This window comes from Plutella xylostella, chromosome 3 (genome assembly GCF_932276165.1).
Source record: "Plutella xylostella chromosome 3, ilPluXylo3.1, whole genome shotgun sequence".
Lineage (NCBI taxonomy): Eukaryota > Metazoa > Arthropoda > Insecta > Lepidoptera > Plutellidae > Plutella > Plutella xylostella.
Window position 1 is genome coordinate 9,045,457 of NC_063983.1, and position 18,569 is coordinate 9,064,025.

At 36.8% G+C, this 18,569-nt stretch overlaps 1 protein-coding gene across 5 annotated transcripts in view; it reads left to right on the top strand.

The window, feature by feature from the left end:
• LOC105391915 (espin) overlaps positions 1–18,569 on the top strand; it is a 105,280-nt gene that overhangs the window by 52,532 nt on the left and 34,179 nt on the right. For all 5 annotated transcript variants that reach the window (XM_048626271.1, XM_048626274.1, XM_048626256.1 and 2 more), the window contains exon 2: positions 476–631. In XM_048626271.1, the coding sequence (XP_048482228.1) occupies positions 476–631 (156 nt within the window). The remainder of the gene's footprint in view (positions 1–475; positions 632–18,569) is intronic.

Below are 18,569 nucleotides of genomic sequence, written 5' to 3' on the forward strand. Positions count from 1 at the left end.
TTTCAAATATGTATGTACAAAAAGTGTTATTTACGGACAATATGTAGAGCAATCTTAAGCAAATAATTCTAACACCGCTCAGAATGACAATACAACCAGCCGGCAGACTGTACCTACATTGGAATAGCCATCACTTGAGGAGTCGTGGCCTAGGATATCTTACCATACCGAATGCAGTGGTTATCCCTGGCTGTGCACTGTGCAGCGCGGTAATGCTGCCAGTGTCATGGGTACCTTCGGGACGGGTGTGTTTCGGTGTGGTATTTTGGAATAAAATACTGTTTGTTTTTGATAAATTTATAGTTAAGTAGGTAGTATATGTATAGTATTTGAAGAATCCTGATGATAATATGGATGTTTGTTATTATTATTTTAATTTCACTTTTTTATATTAGCCTTTTTTGTGTCCCACTGCTCGGCAAAGGCCTCCTTATATTTGGTCCAAACACTCGACTAACTGTAGCCTCTTCCCCAGGAGCGGTCGGCTAGCGGTCGAGGGCTGGTGGTGCGGGCGCGCCATGCCGGCGGCGGGCGCGCGGGCCAACAACGGAGCCCTGGCGCTCCACTACGCGGCCGCGAGGGGCTGCCTCGACTGTGTGCGGCTGCTGGCTAACACTACGCCTGATGTGTGGTGAGTTGATTATACATTGCATAATTAGTTGCTGTTTATTTGCATGTAAACAAACAAAGAAGAATTTTAAAAAAGGTGATTATAAACATAGAATAACAAGTACAGTCTTGACTTCCGCTCTGGTGCATATCTCATGCAGAGGATCTCCTTTGGCGGTTCAGCGTAGAAACGCTGCAAGCGTCTTGGGGACCTTTGGGTCGGATATGGCCCGAGTCGGATTGCTAGTGTAGGAATGACATTTAATTATTATTTTTAAATTCTTATTTTAGACCATTGTTGATATTTATTTTTTATTTTTGTGACTTCGATTTATAATTATTTTTATGTTTGTATTCTGATGTGTAATTTGTTTTAGTTGGATTTTATTTAATTTGAATGTATTATTATTATCTTTTGCATGAATAAATGATTTAACATAATTAGTACAGCTACTATAGTACTCCTTATTATATGGTATAAATTAAAAACTTTATTAGTTGTAGTAATTCTACTGTGTCTAGTACCTTTAAATGTGAGAGAGTGAGTAAGTATCTTATCAAAACTGACAAAAAAGAAACACAGAATAGTTAAATAGGTATACGAAATTGCCCTTATTGAAGTGGGTTCTGTACGTACGCTGTTTTTAATTCTTGATCATAACATAGACATCGTAACAACTATTTAAGTACATATCAGGCTATCAAGTAGGATCTGTATCAAGAATAACTCCAACCAATAATCGGTCTATAGATGCTTGGGGCTAGTATTGCACTTTCAGCTTCGAAATACTATAGCCGTTCCAGTCTATAAGTACTAGAAAAACTGCAATTCTAGCTTCAAGTTTATACCTACCGATTAAGCGCTCTCAAGGAAATGTAGAGCATACATGCATAAAAACCATCTATCTAATAGGCTGCAACTTGCAACTTACTATCAGTAGCAATTTGTTTAAGCACTAAACAGTCTCATTACATATTCATACTGCTAGCTCCGTTATGGTTAAAGTATGTTATTTGTCGATCAAATGTGTTAGATGTAAATGAAAAATTGTAGTGTTTATTGATTCCGCACATACACAAGTAGGGCATATAAATTATACCTTTGTAGGTACCTCAACTTGCAAGCTGAAGTAGCCGTCACTCTTTGAGCCAACCTGTATATGAAAAAGAGCCGATGACCGTTGCGGTGCAAACGAATTCTCGAGTGGAGGCCCTCAGGACCGCTAGACCGACGACCTTAGCCGGGTAGCTGGGGTAGCAAGATGAGGAAGGTTGGGGGCCTATGTCCAGCAGTGGACAATTATGTGCTGTTGATTAGGATGGCCGCAATTTGAATAGTATGTCAAATAACCGACAGTAGATAGGCTAAACGTGATCTAGACTATTGACTATTGATGTAGGATCTTAGAGTGCCGACCGCAATAGGCAAATGTAGATTGCTACTATGTACCGTAAATAAAACACAAATAATTATATAAGATGAATATATAAATATTAGGTTATGTTACTTTTGTATGCAAACATAAATTTAGTTATTAAGAGTTTATACACTTGTCTCCTTACCTTCAGGGTTGACTGGAAGAGATCGCGTTTAGGCGATAAGTCCGCCCTTGTATACTAGTTAAGTTTATTTCTCTTCATTTTTTATTGTACCTAAGTTTGTATTTTGTTTAAATAAATAAATAATTATATCCATAAGAAAAAAATACGTTGTACCTATCTTAGATTCTTAGAGCAATTATCATAGAGTTTGTGACAAATAACAGTAAATTATTATTATGATTTATTTATCTCAGGCACCCTAAACCACGTGGTTGACTTTTAAGAAATCCTTTATCACTAATACATCAGATTTTACATAATTATTTTAGTAAATGGTGCTTTATAAGTATAAATAAATAAATCTCGTAAGCCCCGCTGCTCATGGTAGCCAGGTAGCCCCGATGCCTCCATCCAGGCGTAGTCTAGACCCGTTAGTGCATCTCGTGACCACACAGTTATATCGGCACTGGACTAGGTACAGATGAGGGAGAGGGTAGTGAGGACGGTTGAGGAAAATGTAGAGTTACGAAAGAGTTAGGAAACTTTCCTTCTATTATGGAGGTTTTTCTGACAGTTTTACTCGTCGTATTAATATTTAACAAGTCATATTTCGATCATTTGTCAATAGCATTGGGGTACACCCGAGTCCGTGTTGTTCTATGGTCCATAGGTTTTAGACAAATTAATATACCCAATAATATGTCTACCCGAAATATTTTTTTCGTGACAACTGTTACTAAATTTGTATAATGGCTTTCAGTTTTATGTAGAACAAAAGTTTTTCAGAATGGCCTCTTAATTCACCCCCTTTTGGCTTAATTTTGGAACACCTTTATGTAGCATAGGTACATGTTATTCCCAATTAATTCTTTGTTTACTGGTATTATCGTTACTATGCATAACCCCACTGTGCTAAAACCGTAGGAGGAAGCGTAATGGCTACTTTTTTATTGATTTTATTAGTCCATGTTTTTATTTTTTACTTAAAGCATGCAGTATTACATTATTAGACGACCGAATGGCGTAGTGGTTAGTGGCCCTGACTGCTATGCCGAAGGTCCCGGGTTCGATTCCCGGGTGGGGCAGATATTTGTTTAAAGACAGATATTTGTACTCGGGTCTTGGGTGTCGATATTTATATTTAGTATCTATCTATCTATGTATTTGTGTAGATATATCAGCTGTCCGACACCCATAACACAGGTTCTGCCTAGCTTGGGGTCGGATGGCCGTGTGTGAGATGTCCCCACATATTTTATTTATTTATTTATTTTCTGTCGTAAATTCATGGACAACTAAAATGATTACGTAAGGATTTAAACCACCATAGACAAAATATGTTGCAGAGTGCTACTTTATCTAAATATTAAATATCTAGAAATTTCAAATCAATACACGTTACATTATGATAAGGGTCTTGGGTGTTGATATTTATATTTAATATCTATCTAGGTATTTGTGTAAGTATATCAGCTGTCCGATACCCATAACACAGGCTCTGCCTAGCTTGTCGGATGGCCGTGTGTGAGATGTCCCCACATATTATTATTATTATTATAAGTAAAAGGTACTTATCTCAAGTTAGTGAAATGCAAATCCATGAAATATACAAAGTTGAATGACCTTACACAATAGTTACATAGAAGACACCGATGATAGGTGTGGATCACGCGAGCTCACAGATAAAAAGACATGCATTCTTGATCGACTGCTCGAGATTTCTGCCATACTTCACATTGGTTAGGCACCATTACATACGGGAAATATATTTGCTTACATGATTTAAACAAAAGAATGTGTTCGAGCTATTTTTAACTATTTACTGAGAGAGCCGGCATTTTTATTCATGCAAATCCATGGCATTTCTTAAGGCGGTTCCTAGACGATCAATTATATTGCGCAATATTGACAATTGTGCAATGTAATAGGTACATCGTCTAGGGTTAATATTGAAGATTGCGCAAACGTCATTTGGATTAAAAACTTATTAACTTTATTATTAACTTATTGCACAATAAATATATTGCGCAATATTGTTGCAGGTCTAGGGTCCGCCTAACTCAGTTATCTTTGTCTGTATCCAAGAGCTAGTAGGTTCAAATGCTGCACTTACACTTTGGACATCTTTATTTTGTACGCCTTCTACTTAATAATCTTACAATAATATTATTATGTATCCTTCAAGTCACTTTCTATTTCTGACTTTTAAAATAACTTCGATATTTAACGGGTACTGGTTGGATGAGGAAGGCCGAAGACCGAGTGTTGTGGCGCTCCTTGGTAGAGGCCTATGTTCAGCAGTGGATGATTATTGACTGATAATGATGATGATGATGATGATATTTAATTAAAACCACTTTAAAATATTTGTTATCTACCTACCTACCGCCGGTCGCAAGGTCCTGGGTTCGATTCCCGGCTGGGGCAGATATTTGTTCTCGGGTCTTGGATGTGCCCGTAAAATGGCAATAGGCCCACCCCCTATTACATTGGGACTAACATAAACACTGGCGAAAAGTGGGTGCAGCAATGCACCTCTGCCTACCCCGCAAGGGAGTAGGTACATTAGTAAAAGGTGTGAGTGTTTGTTTTTTGTTGTTTTTTTTTATCTACTTTACGTTTCTGTGATTCATACTGCAAGGGCTAAGTAAAAATCCATTAGTTATACAAACACAATGACTTTAATTGAAACATGAGCATAGTGATCGAAGGCTTGATAACTCATGAAAGGCGCACAATGGCCGTGATGAGTGAGACGTGATGACGATTACAATCATACTTAGCGAATATTAAAAGCTATCTAACAAATAATTAAACGCAGCAGTCATCACTAGGCCGGTACGCAGAGACAAGACACTAGTATTTAATTGGTCTTGTTTTTATGGTTGTATATTGTAAATTGAGAAAAAATATATTTTTTTATTCGTACAAGTTTTCTTTAAAATTAAATGACAATTTTCGTAAAGTAAAATTTGCTTGAAGATTTAACGTAGTTTTCTCGCCAGAGCCCTTCTTATCTCTTCACCCTATAAATACTTATAACGTATACTTTTCGGAATATTTGTCAAATGCATAAAAGACTATTAGAAAGGACCTAAACAGTAAGTATAAAACCTCCACACCGATATAGTCTAAGTATAATTAAGTATTGTATAAGGTTGTCTGGTAGAGATTGCTATAAGCAATAAGGCCGCCTCTTTGTACTGTTTAATTTTTAAGTTTTGTTTTTTTTTTGTAATTTTTGTTGTTGGTGCAAATAAATGGTATTGTATTTATTGTAGTCGTCTAAGTGTGGGCCTACGTGAGCAGGACGGGTAGAGAAAGCGTTGCAGAATTAATTGCTGCCTATCTGTAAATCGGCGCGCGCGCAACCCATCTGCGCATCTTCACACTCGAAGAGGCTATCTCGCTCACGGGGTCAGTCTATTAAAAAAAAAAACAAACACACAAAACACGCACTCACGCCTTGTACTAATGTACTCCCTTGCGGGGTAGGCAGAGGTGCATTGCTGCACCCACTTTTCGCCAGAGTGTATGTTAGTCCCAATGTAATAGGGGGCGGGCCTATTGCCATTTTACGGGCACATCCAAGACCCAAGAACAAATATCTGTGTTTAAACAAATATCTGCCCCAGCCGGGAATCGAACCCGGGACCATCGGCTCAGTAGTCAGGGTCACTAACCACTACGCCATTCGGTCGTCAGTATAGTATATAAAATATAACAAGAGTCCTATGACAGTTGTCAAATCCGTACATTTTATCAGTCATTTGGTGTATTTAAGGAAAATTTACTTATTCACCGCCTTCGATCAACGATCGATCAAACGTCGATCGTCGAAGATCGGTCTCTTGCTATATTTTTAAAATTATCGAAAATCGAAGTTGCGGAGTGTTGCTGTGATAACCACGAATCAATGCCGTTGAATTACACATACAATTTGCATGACAGTTCTCGTTCGTTGGTTTTTTGTCAAGCTAGACTAGACCCGCTGGCGCGGGGCGTTTAGTAGCAACCTGTGGCAATTGATTGTTTTCAACTGGGTCGCAACTTAAGGGTCTGATGGGTTCGAGAGTTTAGGGAAATGGAGGTTTTCATTTTATTTAGGTGAAGGCTTAGGGTTAAGGCTTATAATAAATTACGTTTGTTTTTGTTGTCATTACGTTTTTATGCTCTAATTAAAACATATTCCTGTGACTGATATAATTAAAATCTAATATGTAGGTGAGCTATTATGAAATTACGGTGAACTTTTGTGAAAATTACAATACATAAATTTTACAGTCCTCTGTCATTGGTGTACTACACCAATATTGAGAGATTTATACACCAATATTGGGGGTATTATAACTTACAACATACAGTGAATCTCTGAAACCAAGCTGAAGAAATTATTTATTTATGCCGCCGCCGGTCGTGCAATCTGAAATACCGGGCTCTTAAAACAGTCATCACGACTTACTCTTCTTAATTCTAGCTAATTTAATCAGCATACGTATATATAGTTATCATAATTTAAAGTTTAACATCTTATTAAATCTGGCATGTGCTAGGAACGGAAACGCGGGAGCGAAGTAAAAAACGTAATTACGAACGAGTGCGACAAAGAAAGCGAATTACAGTAACTGGGTAAACGATGCGAGGTGATTTGCTGGCGGCGTAAGTCGCAAGAGATAGACTCTAGTTGGCTATCGTTATACAGGGTGTTGCAAAAAGGGTATACTAAGCCGAAAGGGGTTACTCGGGGAGTCATTCATTCGTGAATTTCCCAAACTGGTAAGACAAAAGTTGTTAAGAATGATGCTCTGAGCCACCCCTTTTCGGCTTAGTATACCCTTTTTGCAACACCCTGTAAACACAGCATACATAGGGGTGGAAGTCCACTGCCAGTGCTTGCTCGCGGTGTAAGTGGTAGACTTTGATAGACTTTACTATCCTTACACATACTATAATGTACAGGATAGCCCGCAAGCTGAAGTGGCAGTGGGCCAGCCATATACAGGGTGTCCCAAAAGTCAACGTCATCCCTTAAAGGGCTGATAGGTCAGCTCATGAGAGGCCAGAATATCACAATATGACCTTAGTAAAAACTCCATAATTTTCGAGATATTGACACTTTTATAAATTTGCTGAAAATCGACACCTTGGATCAGTTTTTTGCGTGCCGCCGGTACAAAAATCCATATTGTTAGAATTTGTTTAGTGTTGCATCACCCTGTATAGCCCTGCTATTGATCGCAGTCAAAAAAAATATCGAGTAATGCTGTATGTTTAAAAAAAACACGGTTTTCAAAGTCATAAAAGGTAATCGTATTTTTTTATAAACAACTTTGACTCTACATACTGTAAAAAAAATATACCACGCAAACCTGGCACCTTATTTGAAAAGATTGCTCACTTAATGCAGTTTCCAAAATGGTATGAAACGTTGCTATTGTTTCAATTAACAAAAAAGTTATTGCTATTTTAGTACAAAACGACCTCGATGTAAAATTGTTTGAAGGAAATTTATCTGACTGAATTTATTAAGGGTAAGTCATGTTGGAATGAGTAAAAGTAAAATAGGTGGTGGAGTCAGCCGTGGCAACATAGATAACGCAAAAATTGCTAAGAAAAAACTTACCAAACTCTTATAAAACATATTTTGCGTTTTTTACACCTTATTAAAAAAAACAAACATTTATTGACTTTAATTTTTATTTCTCAAAATTATAACACCATTTTATTATATTAAGTACATAATCAGCAAAAAATAATACTCATTAATGGTCATTATCATAATTTTGAGTGTTTGGTTTTGTTTAACAATAACTTTAAAATAAATAACAAGTAATTAGAGGTAATGTTAATGACAAACTGATCTGTCCCTTTTTTGGATACTGTGGTTGTACAATGTACATGTGTAAGCGTTTTACTTGTACAATATCACACATTAGCACTACTCAGGAATGTACGTTACCATGCGCTACATTTATGGGGAATGTGGAGGTGCTATAGTCCACTTTTTTCGAGAATGATATTCAAAATGCGTTTTTTTTATTAACTGTGACAACGATGTCTCTTTTCCCACTCCCGGCCACACCACCTATTTTACTTTTACTCATTCCAACATGACTTACCCTTAATAAATTCAGTCAGATAAATTTCCTTCAAACAATTTTACATCGAGGTCGTTTTGTACTAAAATAGCAATAACTTTTTTGTTAATTGAAACAATAGCAACGTTTTATACCATTTTGGAAACTGCATTAAGTGAGCAATCTTTTCAAATAAGGTGCCAGGTTTGCGTGGTATATTTTTTTTACAGTATGTAGAGTCAAAGTTGTTTATAAAAAAATACGATTACCTTTTATGACTTTGAAAACCGTGTTTTTTTTAAACATACAGCATTACTCGATATTTTTTTTGACTGCGATCAATAGCAGGGCTATACAGGGTGATGCAACACCAAACAAATTCTAACAATATGGATTTTTGTACCGGCGGCACGCAAAAAACTGATCCAAGGTGTCGATTTTCAGCAAATTTATAAAAGTGTCAATATCTCGAAAATTATGGAGTTTTTACTAAGGTCATATTGTGATATTCTGGCCTCTCATGAGCTGACCTATCAGCCCTTTAAGGGATGACGTTGACTTTTGGGACACCCTGTATATCGAAGAACCGATAGTCAGTGGGGTAAAGGTCACGAACAGGCAAACGTAGCGTGGCGATCGTAAGGATAGGCCTACCTCCAGCAGTGGACACACTTACGGGCTGATATTTTTCAAGGGAATTTAGGTATTTTGGTTGAGAGCAGAGCTGGAACTTAGCTAACTTACTTGCCGTACCTAAGATAAGATGATAGCTAACTAGATAAAGTAGGAATATGACTAGTTATTAATCTTAACAGATTAAATTTATGTTACGTATCGATGATACCTACAAATCAATAGATTTACGAACCGTTAGTTCTGCTTCTGTGTAGCTAGTAAGTGAATCGCTACCTCCCCTTGTTTAGACCATAGACAAACGTAGAGTTATTCGTCCAGCTGTGGAGGCGCACGGCACCGCACTTAGTCGAGTGATATACGCTACTCAGCCCGTGCTCGTACCCAGAGTGCCAGCCAGAGTCGGTTCCATCGCCGTTCGAAATAAAAAAAGAAAAAACGAAAATAAACCGCGGACTCTTTCGTCGCGTTCCATTTCTGAACGACCTTCAGTGTGATTGGACTTTTGACAGTTTCGTTTTTAATTTTCGCGCCTTCGGATTTCAAACAGCCTTCTCCGGTTTTTGGTAGTGTGCGTCCGTTTTCGCAGGATATAATTTTATTCGCGCGATTAAAGTTTCCGTTTTATGTTATTGACGATATTAAAACGTTATTGTTTTGGTTTGTTTTGTATACCTTACCTTGACATAGAATGCTACCAACATGAGTGAGGGTGTATCAAATGCATAACAATAAGTTATTGTTGTACAATAATAATTGTACCTACTTGACATGATCTTGATATTAATTTTATAACGTGCTGTATTAAGCGTTTGTATGAACCATAATGTGCTTTATTAAAGTAGATATTAGGTATTTACGTTTAGATTTTTATAGTATATCTAAATATCTAATTTTGAACGTATACTTACAAGTTTATAATTCTTTATAAAATATGTTCATAATACCATCTCAGTACCTATAGCAGTGATTTACAAGTGTAACTAGTGCCCTAGCCTTAATAATGTTTATTAACTTTAAAAGTTACTTCATAATAATATTGATAAACTAAAATAAACTTTCACATACAGTTTCTTATGTGACAGAATTGTTAAGTTTAATATATTACTTGTCTGACTTGTCACTATGATGATTTATACGATATTTACAATATGTATGACTTTCTTTTTACTCTTGATATGTTTATTATTGACGCTTCAATGCCAGCTCTTAACTATTTCCATAGTTAGGTGTCGTGTCGAAAGCAATCTTATAAATATCATCGTAATAATAATCATCATCATCGACAGCTGCCTCTCCCAAGAAGTTTCAAATACGGCATCGCACTGTCCTGGGGGGGTAGCGCGAAGTATTTAGAGTCTATTTCATTTTGAGTCCGAAAATCATTGTCAAAATAAGTTCGTGATAGGAGGCCTGGGCCTTCCTCATTCAGTACGTACAACCTTTCTAAGCTCGTGTGAGTCCATTTCGCGCCATACTACGCGTGCCTGTTTGTATTGTCTTCATACGAGAACATTCACTATACTTACAATACAAGATAAAGAAACACTTATTGGACACACAGACAACAACAAAAAATACAGAAAAAAATAGTTAAAATTGGCTGGACCGAGTCTTAATGTGCAGTGGAGGACGATTCGGTATTGATAATGATTCATCATCACGACCCATCACGTCCCCACTGCTGGGGCACGGGTCTCCTTCCAATGAAGGAAGGGTTTAGGCCTAGTCCACCACGCTGGCCTAGTGCGGGTTGGTGGAACCTAACACAAGCAAGCTTGTGCTGAGAGCGTTGTCGATAATGATTCAGTGATAGCTAATTTAACATTGCTAGAACCTTTAAAACTAAATGTAGTACTAAAATTAAGAAGAAAGTTATAAGTGGCAGATAAATAGATTGTAAAACTTGAGTTAAAATTAGGGTAATCGACCATAAAATCAGCATTGAATATAAAAACAATAGTTCACAAACTTAATGTAGCGAGAAAAGCCAACTTTTCCACTTAGTTTAAATACTTACTTAAAAACACATTATGCAATTACAGTATATGATAGCGAAATACTTTTTTTTTGTAATTAGAGGAAAAATACGAAGATTTTTAATACAAAAACAAATTACATTACGTAGGTATATAGAATCACATCAGGGGGAACGTGGCAACATAGGTACTTTGAAATTTTCATCATAGGACTTCTTCTTTGCTCATCACATTGGGTACGGTGGCCTGCGCCTAAAAGTATACAGGCGGAGTTTTTAAAATAGCGATCTCAAGCTCACATGCTGCTCAAGCACATCCACATAAACACCACTGCTACACATATCACACACAACACGTCCCCGGATTTATATCAGATGTAGTTGGTCCCTTCATCATCAGGGATCTCTATTTTAAAAACTCCGCCTGTACACTTTTAGGCGCAGGCCACCGTACATTTAACTGCCAACGGGACCGTCACTGATAAAATTTCATCCTGTATATACCAATTTCCTGAAAAAAACAGTTGTCAAACAAGCGATCGTGACGGAATGTATCGCTTGATCTGCCAACACTTATTTAATATAGATTTATTAAATCTTCTATCTGGTAACGCTATTCGAAATCCAGTTGCATTTAATTTATACAGATTTGCGATTAATATGTCAAGGTGTAGCTACTTAATTACAGCATGTCTGGTCACGTTTAAACTGAGACTTTCTTCGCGTGAAAATTTATACATAACACAGTTTAAACCAAGTTTAAACCTAGTTAAACCAACAAATAATGAACCGAAAACCAAAGAATTCAATACGTTAATGCATAATTGAAACACCTGAAAATCCGAGTCGAAGGCTGTTTTTAAAACGATGATATTATCTATTTCATAGATCTGCGAACATAATTTTAAGCTACAAAACAAAATGGGAGACTGAACAGAAATTTAGGTATATTAATTATCATACGTCCAAAAGTGTCAGTCGCAATTTCTTTCAAGCGAAACTACTAAGAGTGGCAGCGAGTGTGACAAGCGAAGTTTAAGTGTGCCAACAACACTGGGATTGCGTGAATGTTTTGAATTCGGAACGTGATTCAAGATGGCGACGTGTCCGCGGCCCGCCCGCGACCGGCCGGTCAGGTCTGCTTCAGCTAGACTGAAGTACTCCAAAACAGCTCCCCCTAGTACTGTGAGGTAAGGGACCACATTTCGACGGTATTCAATGGCAAAAACCAGAGGTCATATCTAGCTTTAGCGTACCCGGCGTGACCCCTGGTTAATTCAAACGAGTATGGTACAGTAAAACTAAAAAGTTATGAAAGCAAAGAGTGCGATTTTGAAGACTTTTTAAAGTTAGTTACAAGTTAAAAATAAAATACCAATTGATAACTGCTTTATAACAGATTTGTCCTTAAATAAATCATTTAAGCACAAATCATTAGGATCCATTTCCGTTTTCATGACTTTATTATAGTTCTTTAGGACTCTATGTTGATAAAGTACCTATGTAGTGTGTCAGATAATGTATGTGTCGCAGGCATCTGGTTAAATCTCCTGTTTGATTGAACCGCTAGCCCGTTCATTGGATGACGCTTCTCAGTTGAATGACTAAAGAACAACTCGTCAAGTGGTTGACTGTAACGTCCAACGTCTTGACTGAACGTTATTCAGCGAAGTCGTTAAATGGGATATACACTCGCGAGCAACCAAATCGACTCAAGCCTTCACGGCGCACATATACATTGATTTTCCTAAAACGATAAATGGTAAATATAAAAGTGATATGTCATTCGAAAGCTGAAGAATTAGGCTTTCAATTAAGATCAATACCATAAAAAAAAACTAAGCGCAGATTTAATGACGCATTTTAATTGCCCGTCAGTGTTAATTACCTCATTAGGAATCCACGCCTTGCGCTACCTGATCCCGCTATAAAACCTTTCCACATCCGGTGTACCTTATCAGTCGCTTGTTGCAAGTTGACCGGTACACATCTCGTTGCATTGTATTCCTTGTTTTCGCAAACCCATGGATACCACACCAGAAGAAGCTGCTCAAGTTGTTGCCTTGCTGCAACAAGGGTTAAGTCAGCGAGCAGTCGCTGCCCAGCTCCACTTGAGCCAGTCTGCTGTATCCCGAGTATACAGACGGTTCCAAGAGACTGGTGCCTTCAATCGAAGACCAAGAACGGGCCGCCACCGCTGCACTTCAGAGAGAGACGACCGCTTCATTGTCTCAACCTCGCTGCGCAATCGACACCTTACGGGCGTTGATGTGCAGCAAGAACTGAGACGTGTACGACAAGTGGCTGTCAGCGAGTGGACAGTGAGAAGACGCTTGAAGGAAGCCAACTTGACACCAAAAAGACCTGCATCAGGCCCCAAATTGACTGCAGGCCACCGACAAGCGCGTCTTCAGTTTGCTCGAGAGCATCTCGATTGGAGCATTGCGCAATGGCGGTCGGTCCTGTTTACTGATGAGTGCAGAGTGTGTCTGCATGGCAGTGACAGGAGAGGCCGGGTCTACCGGCGTCCGGGGGAACGATTTGCCCAATGTTGTTTCGCTGAAACAGTAGCATATGGCGGCGGTTCCTGCATGATGTGGGCTGGTATTTCTCTAGAGGGAAAAACCGCACTTGTTTTCGTGCCTGGAGGCGGCCGAGGAGGCGGGTTAACAGCTGATCGGTACATCACCGACATTCTACTCGGTCATGTTGTGCCCTATGCAGAATTTGTCGGTGAAGACTTCGTGCTAATGCACGACAATGCCCGCTGCCACACGGCACGAGTCAGTCGGCAGTTTCTGAGAGAGAAGGAATTGCGCACGATGGACTGGCCTGCGCTCAGTCCTGACCTGAATCCCATCGAACACTTATGGGACGAGCTCAAAAGAAGAGTTCGGGCCAGGAATCCAGTCCCTGCAAGCGTGGACGAGCTGAAGACAGCTTTATTAGAGGAGTGGGACGGCATTCCTCAGGAAACTGTCAAAAAGTTGATAAGGTCTATGAGAAACAGGCTGCAGGCTGTAATTAGGGCAAGAGGGGGCAATACAAAGTATTGATTTAAATAAATAAATTTTTATCTTAACATTTTTTGTTTAATTTGTATAATACGATACCCATACCCTTTTTTCCTAAATTCCCGTTTTTCCTACAATTGCGTTCAGACATCATTTATTTCAAAAATGATGAATGGATTTCAATAATAATGATATCAAATTAAAGCTGACATCTTAAGCTTTTAAATGACATATCATTTTTATTATTTCTATTCATAATTTTACTTGTATTAATGTATGTTTGCGCCGTCAAGGCTTGAGTCGATTTGGTTGCTCGCGAGTGTAGTATAGCAACTTTGTTATGCCTGGTTAGGATGAACATGACCAGACAAGTGTCAATAAAAAATACTATGTTACAAAGCTCTCATCTCACAAATTAACTAAACAATAACAATAAACCTACCTTGATATTGTTGTTCATAATTATCCAGTTTCAGCACATTTTTCTTTGAAACTATCCGCCGGCGGTGTAATAATAGGTAAATCCATGTTGTCACTCTATTTTAACATAAATAACGCACTATAAAGCTAATTTATTTGCAAAAAATAACAATACAAGTGCTTTTTGTGTCAGCTGTTCGCTGTTAGACGCCATATTTCTTTTATTCACCACCTGACTGATTTTAAGTCCGCTAACTAGTTGGACGTTTTGTGACGCTTGTACAATCAACGTTCGGACTAGTCATACAACTGAATAGCGTCATGAACGGGCTAGCGGTTCAATCAAACAGGAGATTAAACCAGATGCCTGCGACATATACACAGGATTGTGATTGGCTGAGTTGTTCTTGAGCCATATTTGTGATTAGCATACATACATAATTATAATACTCAATTAAGAAACCGGGCCTCACTAACACAGAGAACTACTAAACAAGTAAAGACTCTCATATTGTTAGCAACAAAACTTAAAAAGTAGATTTAAGAGCAACTTTCTTCATCAATTAAAATAGCGTAGTACGCATATTCGTGAAATTTTATGTCCAGCGATATAAACATAAACAATACTATACTGGCATGCAAAAATAAAAACTTATTAGACGAAGAACTTATTACTTTTAATTAAGTACTTATATATTTCAAATTAAATACATATTAATGCTGACTGTGACAATGGCTGTATTGCAAGCCGAAAGCCGGTTACTTAGCTAGCTCACATGGAATGTTTTTGCGGATTTATTGATTCCGATTCCTTTGTTCTTGTTTGACAGGTGAATAATTTCCTATTTTTGGCTAATGCTGCCAGTGGGGAAATTGTAAATCACTACTCCCCAAATTTCTCGCAACCATGAACAAATAATACATCTTACAGATTGAATTTAAGTATTTTTAGTACGTATTGAAATAATCTGAAATTATTATTAAGGTTTTTACTCTTTATTTACCTAAATTGTAACAGCCATAAAACTTAGACGATTATTATCTCAACGGTGCACAAAAGCATGTTTAATAACCAACTATAGCGACTACCTAATATCTTATAACTAGTTATAACGTAACTAATCAAGTTTTCTTTTGCAATTATAACCGTTTTACATAACGTATGATCAATTCTCGATCTTAATTCCAAGACAATAAAGGTTGAAAGGTACATTTGGATGAGTACGGCGATAGTATAGAAATAATGAAATTATGTACATTATTAGACACACGTCTGGCACACGTTCCGTTCTGAATACTGGCCACTTGTTTCTTTGTTTTTTAAACGTCAAGTTTCTTAACGTTTTTTTTTAATTTTCTTCCATTTTTAAAGCTTGATCATGGGTGTAAGACTGTTTTAGTTGGATTTCTTGCAACATAAATAGGACCCACAAGATCATATATAATAATATTATTATTTTGATAGTGTAATTTTTTTACAAAAAAATCGTATACCTAATAACAATAAAAGAAAAAATAAAGCGATATATTCATTGACTTATATAATATTACTATCATAATGATAATGATTATTATTACTCTAAGCTATCATTGGATATACCTATTACTGAAACAGTACCAAATGTCACTCCCTAAATACCCAAATAACTTTAGTGTAGTATTTCTTCATTCTACCATATTTACTTATAAGCGAAAGTATATCTATCGCACACTAAATTTTCTCTCTTTTCTATTGTAAACATAGGAATACTAATTTACTATCAAGGTCACAGAACCCACCAGCCTTTGACCTTATTTTTTGCGTGCAACAAAAACGCACTACCGTCTTTAGAGGAGAAAACTCAGAACAATGTATCGGGTCTATAGTCGGCAGTTTTTCATTCATTTTCCCAGCGTTTCTACTTGCCACAAGATGGCGTTGTTGTAAGAACTTGTATTGTTGAATGATGAAACATTGTACGCTGCGGTTCCCAAAGTTGGACTTTGTTGTTGGGGCATTGTTTTTATCAATTTAATAACATTAATTTTTAAATGAAATATAAGTAATAGTTATTTACACATCACTTACCTACTCTGTACAAACTTACTGGGTAGTAAAAGATAGATTTATTCTTAAATTTAGAACCAGTTTTTTTTTAAACTTACATAAGTAATAATTTTGTACATTGAGTTATAATTATATCTATTAAACTACTTTGATCGGTGTAAAAGCTAGCTTTAGAAAGAATAAGTTAAGTATATGTGTTAATGTACTTAATAATACCTAATAATAGACATCATACAAAATGTTGGGAAACTTTGCGAATGATTACTGGAATCTTGATGCAGATGAGCTAATGAATACAATTAAAATTTTCATAATAGGCACATTCGGCAAGGAATTAAGATGATAGTCATTTTAATTAAAAGATATTCCATCGGTATTTTTTGCACCGTTAATTGTGCTCTGTCGATCATTTTGCGCTGTACGGACTACTACGGACATCGTGAGTTTTCCTTTCTTTCTGTTTTTACTGCACAATTTAACAAAACTTATTCCAAAACGACTATATGGTTCGCAACTTATCACGTGACTACCCCTTCGGGGATTACAGTCGTCAGTGCGTATAATAATGTTCAATCAGTTCACCTTAGTGGTAGGCTAACCAATATGGTCAAAAACTCATCACTCAAAAGTCGGTTCTCTATCATCTACGCCATAGAGGAAATGCACGGAAAACAAAATTATTTTCTCGCAAGATTATAAAACTAAAGAGTTCTTATTAAGATCAGTAATACAGTTATTAGCTCACTACCGACTAATCCCACAATACATAAGACCTTCTGTAATCATCACAAGAAAAAATATCCAAAGCCTTTACATAATGTGTTGCATTCTAACTATCACAATAAGTAGAGGCATAAGGTGTATTATCTTAGGTGTTATACGTTTGGTAATCAATAATCGTATAGTATATTAGGCGATGGGTACATTAATTATTAAACAAAAAATATTGTGAAAAAATTAGTATAATTATTATTCAATTATTGAGATAAATCAGAATGCGAATACAATAAGATATTTGTAATCATGTTATGTTTTATCATGTTGCAATAAATAATTTAAAAGTTATAGCTAATAAGTAAAATAAAATAAAGTCAGCATTAACGTATTTTTTTCGTTATTTATTTGTTTTATTTTGAACTTCGCATTTAGTTTCACCTATCCGTCTCGTATTTCATAACTACCTAAGTAATAATTCTACCGATGCCGGTGTAAACAGGGCCTTACACTTACAAGTATTACACCCAAACAAGACAGACATAATATGAGCGAAAGTAATGTTTCGTGTCAAAAACAGCTTGTCATGAGTCAAAATGGCATACCATTGACAAAAGAGAAACGGTACCTACCAGGGGGTCAGTCTTTATATCGAAAAACTAAGTTTCGTAGCGCTGCTGTGCGAGCCGCGACCCTATCTCGTTAGTATAGATAGAGTAACCCTCAAGGGCGTACCCAGGATTTCAGCTAGGGGGGGGCAGCTCATACCTGTTCCGAGATGGTGGTCGGTCGGGTATATGTATAGAAACATTATAGATAAAAGAATATTTAATCAAAATATCTGACTGAAAAGAAAATATATTTAGTTTCAAACATTCATTTTGCGCATAGTAAGTAACACGTTTTTAATTCCTACTTGGCAGGAAAATTTACGTTTATTTTATCATCTAGGGGGGGGGGGGGGGGCAGCAGCCTCCCCCTGCTCCTACCTGGGTACGCCCTTGGTATCCCTCCTGCTTGGATCTTAAGAATGTTTGAATTTTTAAATTTGATCGTATCGTTAATGATGTAGATAATTAATTTGCATTTAATAAAAACTTAATCCACGGTTTTCTGCATAGTATACATACACTGGATAATACAGAGTTTTAATTATTGTAGTAATAAGGTGTAATAGATATTAGGTCACCCTTTCTGCTACTTTTGCAATACCCCATATAAGATACAAAAACTATGAATTTATTCTAAATTACCTACATTATTATTGCTTATTTATTTCTTTGATAAGTCTCACTTATACCTTATTTAAATTAAATTAAATTAACTCTTAACTTATACCTTATTTAAATTAAATTAAATTAACTGTTACAATGTATTAAGAACGAAAGAGACTGCCCCCCCCCCCCCCCCCCCCAACACAGGGTATCCTAGTGGGGGAGCTAGGGATCTTAGTTTTACTAACTTGTACTTTTTTTGAATCTAATAAAGAAATTTATTATTATTATTATTATTTATTTTAACAAATATCGTCAGCA